Source organism: Boleophthalmus pectinirostris, unplaced genomic scaffold, assembly GCF_026225935.1.
Source record: "Boleophthalmus pectinirostris isolate CB_2022bp ecotype Guang Dong unplaced genomic scaffold, ASM2622593v1 HiC_scaffold_16, whole genome shotgun sequence".
Classification (NCBI taxonomy): domain Eukaryota; kingdom Metazoa; phylum Chordata; class Actinopteri; order Gobiiformes; family Gobiidae; genus Boleophthalmus; species Boleophthalmus pectinirostris.
Window position 1 is genome coordinate 7,342,363 of NW_026571095.1, and position 7,002 is coordinate 7,349,364.

At 41.9% G+C, this 7,002-nt stretch overlaps 1 protein-coding gene across 1 annotated transcript; it reads right to left on the reverse strand.

Annotated features, from left to right (window-relative positions):
• Positions 1 to 1,544: 1,544 nt before the first annotated feature.
• LOC110171936 (ATP-sensitive inward rectifier potassium channel 10-like) lies at positions 1,545 to 3,832 on the reverse strand. Its single transcript, XM_055151892.1, has 5 exons — positions 3,487 to 3,832; positions 2,704 to 2,915; positions 2,059 to 2,190; positions 1,707 to 1,884; positions 1,545 to 1,567 (listed from the first exon to the last, which is right to left on the reverse strand). The coding sequence occupies exons 1-5, from the start codon at positions 3,830 to 3,832 to the stop codon at positions 1,545 to 1,547; spliced, it is 891 nt and encodes a 296-aa protein (XP_055007867.1).
• Between the last annotated feature and the right edge of the window lie 3,170 nt (positions 3,833 to 7,002).

A 7,002-nucleotide genomic window follows, 5' to 3' on the forward strand; every position in this document is an offset into this window, starting at 1 on the left:
AAATCAACTTTTCAGAGCTTTTAACCATGTTATAGTTGTTTCCCCTTCTCATTTACCCTCTGGAAGTTGCATTAGGAGTGATTTGTGTATATTTGAGTAATCTTTAATTACTTATATTTAGGACCCCATACAGTCAAGCCCTGTGTTCACCGCCACCAGTACAGGCCCACTGCTCTGTACGCACTTCGTTCTACAGTTTTATTGTGAAACATGCAGCATTCTGCAGCGTAGTGTTCTCATTTTGGTACAAATGTCACGTTACTTGGTAGCGTGATGTGCAGATATCCACAGGAGTTGCTGGTGTTAAGGATCTGTTGGTGGTGATACATGGGGCGAAGTGGCCGAGCTTTGCAAGAACGCATCTTTAATAAATGTAATATTTGGTTTTAAATGCAGTATTCATGTTTCTTTTGAGTGCATGTTATTTCATTAAATTATCCCAGAGGTACATATGAGGCACAGTGAGCATGTTGGCTTGTATGTGTGAATGTAGAGTTAAGTGGGTCAGGGCTGCAGAGAACGTTCATGTTTTTAAGAGCAGACTCAAGACCCACCTTTTTAGTTTAGCTTTTGATTGAAATCTTATACTTTTACTTGTTTCTTGTGTATATATTTTATTATATTTATTTATTTTAGGCATATTTTTAGGATTTCCAGTGTTTCCTCTGTAGGAGCCTCTGCATCAGGAGCGGAGGTCGGCTGTGGCCGCTGGGTCTGTCCCTTGGGCTCCTGGTGGAGAGATGGTGTTTAGGCTTCATCTCTCCCCTGGACCCTGTGGTGGTTCCTGGTGGTGGTAGACGTCTCTGCTCCTGATGTAGACGGCTCCTCTGATGGTGCTTTCTCAACTGGTTCGCCTGTATTCAGCCTCACATCTTACTATGTGTTGTTTTATGTATTTTACCGTGTTTGTCTGTGTTTGTGTGTGTGTATGAGTGCGTGTGTGCGCATTTGGGTTGTCTGGTTGTGTGGGGTCTGGCAGGTGTGGGTATTGGGTTGGTGGGTGGGTGGACGGAAATGTGGGATTAATCACCGTAAAGCACTTTGTGTTACAGTTTTGTATGAAAAGTGGCTTATAAATAAAGTTTGATTTGATTTCAAGTGCCCTGGACTTACACCATCCTTTTACACTGACTCCAATGGAGATACGAGAAACTGTGCTAGTGTGTCGCAGCTACAAACCTCTCACTTCATAAATCCACATTTCCTCTTCAGACAGGGCAGAAAAGAAGCAACAGAAAAACGTTTACTTTTTATTTAGACAGTGCCCCAGAGGCCCTGGGAAAGGTGTCTGCACAGATGCCTGTGAGGGTGAATTTCTGTGTGTATGTGGTATTAGCCAATTACACACAGGCCCTAACAAATACTACTGCACATCACATCAGGCCTGTCATGTTGCTGAGTACAATTTTGTTTCATGTTTTTGTATATTTATGGAGAATTGTCGCTTGGAGCCTGGGTGACATAGGCTTGTGGGCGGAGGTTTGGACAGAATCTTACTGCAGCTATAAGAGGGGATCAAATAGGGCCCAGGAGAAATCGTTAAATTACTCAAACATGATGATGGCATCTAAAAGATCATCAGGTGAGTTTTTAATAAAATAACATTGTTATAACATGATAGAGAGCTCCAAAATGTCAATTCTGCATAATACCCCCTCTTTAAGATGTGAATTTCATGTACAGTATATCACATTTGTGTGGCTCACCCTTGTTGGCCCAGGCTCGGAGTGGACTAGTGTCATCGATCACATGGTAGAAGGTGAGGGGGAGGATGAGGAAGGGGCTGTCGCTGGATGTGTCCACACTGAAGGGCACGTTCCTCTGGTCCAAGCGCACCGTCTCTCCCTCTTTGGTCAGGGAGGTTTGGAGCAGCTTACCCGTCACCTGCATAGCAGTGTGTTAAATGAGCGCTCTGATGCCTCCTGAAGTTTACACTCTGCAGGGTGCATTCACAGTTGTTCTTAACTTGTATCTCATTTAAGGGGTATTTCTAACCATTTCTAACCATCCCTTGCAGTAGCATGATCTTATGTCTGAAATCTTATATGTGTTTCTGACCTGGCAGCCGATGAGCAGACTCTTGCGCATGTTGGCCACTCGGATCATGAGGCAGGGCACTCCGTCGTGAGAGGACACCACAGCGTGCTGACTGAACTTCACTGTTTCCCCACGCTTCTTCGGACGGGCCACCTGGAACACGAACAATACCTTTGGGAATACTATAAATATGCTAACATGATATTCTGTCTGGTCATATAATAAAATAGGATTTATTGGACCCTTTTTGCTGTGAGGTGGGAGTGCTAAACACTCAGCCACAGTTGTGGATATGCACTTTGCTGACATACAGCCTGTACACAGGATCATGTCTCTGTTCAGGTTCCGGTGGTCATGATTGATAGCTCAGAATAGTCCTGCTTGTGTTTGAAACACCAACAAAACATTCATCAGATTTGTATTACTTAAAGTGACTGCACTAGACAGCACCATGGCTGAGAGGTGCACTCACATTTCACAGCAAGAAGGTTGACTCCCCGTCGGGCCACCAGCCTTTCCTTGTGGAGTTTACATGTTCTCCCTGTGTCTGGGTGGGTTTAATCCATCAATCCAAAATAATAGGTCAAATCCTCCAGCTAAGGTCCTGACCAAGACTAGCTCAAGATCTGAAGATGAGTCCCGCTGCTCTAAATAAACCTTGCGTACCTTGGCAAGGAAGGTTCCAGTGATGAAGATCTCCATGAGCATGGTGATGACGAGCTGCACAATGAGAAGGATGATGGCGGCCGGACACTCCTCTGTGATGCACCTGAAGCCGTATCCGATGGTGGTCTGAGACTCCAGAGAGAAGAGGAAGGCTCCGGTCAGAGACTGCATCTGCATCACGCACGGGGTGTGGTTGGACGGGGGGTCGAACTCTGCCACAACACCAAGGGAACAGCACAGTAATATTATTCATCTTATTTCGGAAGTTGTCATGGATGACAGCGCTGTTTTCGAGTTGTGTTATTTTGTACTAAATTGGTTCTATACACATCACAAAGCCATTTTAAAGCCTCCTAGAGAATCGTGCTATGTGCTATGTGACTTGTTGGTCACATGGATTTTGAACATTTTACACAAATCAGCCTAATTTATATCATAATTTAGTTTTCTCAAATTCTCCACTGAAATGAATGGGAAAGCACCTTGTGGAGCATTTAGAGGTAAAAGGGGGCAGGGCTGAAAAGGAATAAGGTAAAATATAAAAACATGAGGAGCAGAGGTCACATAATAATACAGAGCACTTGTGGATGACTGTGGTTTGACGAGGGAAGGGGGGGAGCTACTCTGCCACTCTACCATTGTAATCTCTGTTGTCTGTGTGCACTTGTGAATGTGTGTGTGTGTCTGTGTGTGCGTGTGTGTGTATGGGTGTGTGGTTCCTTATTGTAAATCGTTTGAGTGCATTGAAGGTGGAAAAGCTCTGTATAAAAATGTGACCATTACCGAGCAGATCTCCGTGCACCAGAGCGACCAGGTACCACAGCACCCCGAACACAAACCAGGTCCCAGCGAACGTGGCTGTAAACAGGAAGAACTTATATCTCCACTGCATGTCCACGAAGGTCGTCCACAGGTCCCGCAGGTAGAGGGCGCTGCGGCCGCTCACATGCTCAATGCGAATGTTGCTGCGTCCATCTTTGGACATGACACGCCTCCTTTTTCTGAGCGCTCCGCCCACTCCCGCGATGGCCCCGCCCAGCAGAGGCTTGAGGACATCGGTCTGTGTCTGGGAGTGGCACACTTTGTTGGGGGAGGAGCTACGAGATGAGGAGGGCGTGGACGACGTCATCTACACAAGGAAACAGGAAGACATAATATTAAATTTAATGTATACAAATCTTGTTTATAATAGTTTTAATTGCCTGGCATATAAAGACTGATATCCTGTATAAACCATACAGAGGAATATCAGTCTGGTCCATGGATCTATTAAAATACCTGGATAGGCTAATGCTGTTTGTAGCTGCCTCCAGTTGACATAGTGGCCCCTCACTGGTAGCCTGATTCATCAGCCGGTTTCACTTTGTGGAAACCGTCTGACCTTGCAGCATTAGGATTTGTAAGCTCAACAGTAGGTGGGAATTTTTTTTAAATATAGCCAATCTCTGCTATTTGGTTGTGATGTATGTAATGCGCTGCTAACGGGGCTAACTGGTATATTACACTTTTCCCAAATCCCGTAGGAAGAAGGGCAGTAACTTTCCCCTTGATAAAATTTACCAAACATTCTCTTTGTTCTGGCTTTAAATCCTTGATCTCGGGAATCGTTGCCAACACAGAATGTATGGCTCTTCACTGATTGGCTGGTGCACGAACTTCTACTTCCGGCGTTCTTGCTAACCGTCTAGTGTATTCCAATTCCTGACCTAGTTGCTGGAGAGAAATGAATTTGAGCATTAGATGGCGCTAACCCGGCTATCTCACTGTTATTTCTGAGGAAAAATCCCCTGGACCGAGAAAGGATGTTTCTCATAGAGCGCAATATAATCACAAACGTCTCGTGTTCAGCTGACAGGACACCTACAACTTACTAAAATGTTGGATTTTGTGGCGATTTTTACCTTTTTTTAGATCATAAACTTCTTCCCAGCTCAAAATCCTTCATTTGTCTTAAAAAAAACACTTTATCATATTTATCAGAGATCATATGATACACATGATATGATGACGATCATGTCCAAGCACATTGTAAATTCCCGTGTGCCTGTGGGAGAAAACACACTACTGCACATGCTCAATCGGCCCACAGCCACCAAAAAAGAAAGGCTAATCTGGTGTCATGAGCGATTGAGCTCGGCCCATTGACTTGGATGGGCAGCAATTTTGAGACCCCGAGCTTGGTGTGGTCCCCACTCTCTCCGTTGTGTCTTGAACCAAACATGGCTGTCCAGTCAGATAAGTTTATTTTCAGAGACGCATGTGAAACAAAGCTCACTGGTCATCTATGATTTACAAATAAAAGCAAACTTCTCTCATCTCAGATTAAGCGTTTAGTGCTTCGCTCATTGATTCTCATGTTTTTTAGTCCTCTTTCTTTTTTCCTTGTGAGCAGTCATATTTGTGTTGATACTGATGGACCACGCCTGTCCCTGATTGGCTAATCCATCTGTCAATCTGTCAAAATGGGGAGATTCACCAGTGATTAGACTCATATCTTTGTAAACTATTAAAGAATGGTGTATTCTGGATCCCAGGCAATAGTTTTAATAACATTTGTCATTTATTCAACAGTGTTGTCAAAATCAACTCAGATATGAATACTCATTAGGACTATATTAAAACTACTTAATCATTTGAAAAAAATAAAAGCGTCAAAAGTCAAAATGTTCATTCTTTATCTTTACTCTTTTATACATTTTAGGTACAGACAGAAAGAAAAAAGAATGTTTTTTCACTTGACCTATGTAAAACTATGATCAATAATTTCCACAGGTACTACCCCAGCAAATACACAGAAACAGACTTACAGCTGTAACCCATGACTTTTGTAAGACTATAAAAATAAACATGTAAATTCATCAGCTCCACCACACGAGTCACGAGAATGTGTAAAACTAACAACATAGCCAAAAGCCCCTACATCTGCTTCTGGGGTTTCTGGTGATTCTGGTTTCTACCACGGCTTTTCCTCTCCACACAGGTAGATGAGTCAGTTGTTTTCTGTCCGATATCAAATGTCACCAATAAGAGGATGATTTTGACCAGGGACATGTGAGAGACACTATTTCACACCATCAGCTCTGTTCTTGTTTTGGCTTGGTTTCTGTTTGTTCCTGTTTTGTTTTGTTTTTTTGGTTTTTTTCATACCAACAGACATGACAAATTTGTGGCAGTAAAGGCCCAGTATTTACAGCCTATAAGATTTACGAGTTTAGAAACTAAGAATCGTACTGGAACAACCACACACTTGGACAAAACTTCACAAATGTGTAGGTGTTGAACCATATCCTGTCTCCCTGATTTCAGAGGGTGTGATTGACAGGTAGATTAACCAATCAGCAGAATCGATGATCGAAGCATCAAATGTTTTATCTCAGGTAAAATAAGTTCTATATTTTCCTCCACCTAAAAATCCTTAAATCCTCCACCTTTGCTTTGTTTACAGCACTGCAAACCCTTGGCCTTCTCTCAGTGAGCTTCATGATTAATTCTCCTGAAATGGTTTTCACATCACATCTGTCAGTGTTCATTTGTATTGCACAAAGTAGTGATCAAAGCAAAGGGGGGATATTCTGAAGAAGCTGAAATCATGTTTTGAGATATCTCACACAATTTTTTCACTACATTCAGTGTGCGTGTGTCACATCAAACTCGGTGCTACTTCCTGTAACTCCCCCCACAAACTGACACAAACCGACGCTTAGCTGATGGGAAACTAAGATACTTTTACTCCCACCAAATACAGAGAAAAACATCATACATACATAGAATTATACATGTGATGGAAAAATGATGCACCCTACTGCCCATATCTGCTATTCCAAAAAACTCATTGGGTTTCGGAAATGGATTTATATATATATATATATATATATATATATATATATATATATATATATATATATAATATATATATATATATATATATATATATATATATATATATATATATATATATATATATACACACACAACATACCAGTCTCTATTTTTCATACTTATTGTGAATTGATTACTATCATTGTATATTATATTGTTGCTCATTGTTATTATTATATGTTATGATGTGTGAGCTGCTTTGTCCAAATCATTTCCCTTGTGGATCAGTAAAGTTTATCAAACCGCCGTGAGCCAGGTTAGACCGTTAAAAGGCAAATCCTATAGATGTGAGTGTAGACCTGTACTGGAGACTCTGTAATGAGATCATTCAGAGATAAGGTTATCGCGGATACATTAGACATTAGACATCTTTAAGTTTCACAATTAAACGGGAAGAAAGAGGAGATAAGAAACAATGAG

Coding starts and splice junctions, on each gene's coding strand:
- LOC110171936 (XM_055151892.1), bottom strand. CDS start 3,832: ATGACGTCGTCCACGCCCTCCTCATCTCGTAGCTCCTCCCCCAACAAA. Junction 2,916..3,486: donor GGTGCACGGAGATCTGCTCG/GTAATGGTCACA, acceptor GTGTTGTGGCAG/AGTTCGACCCCCCGTCCAAC. Junction 1,568..1,706: donor CCGAGCCTGGGCCAACAAGG/GTGAGCCACACA, acceptor ATGATCTTTTAG/ATGCCATCATCATGTTTGAG.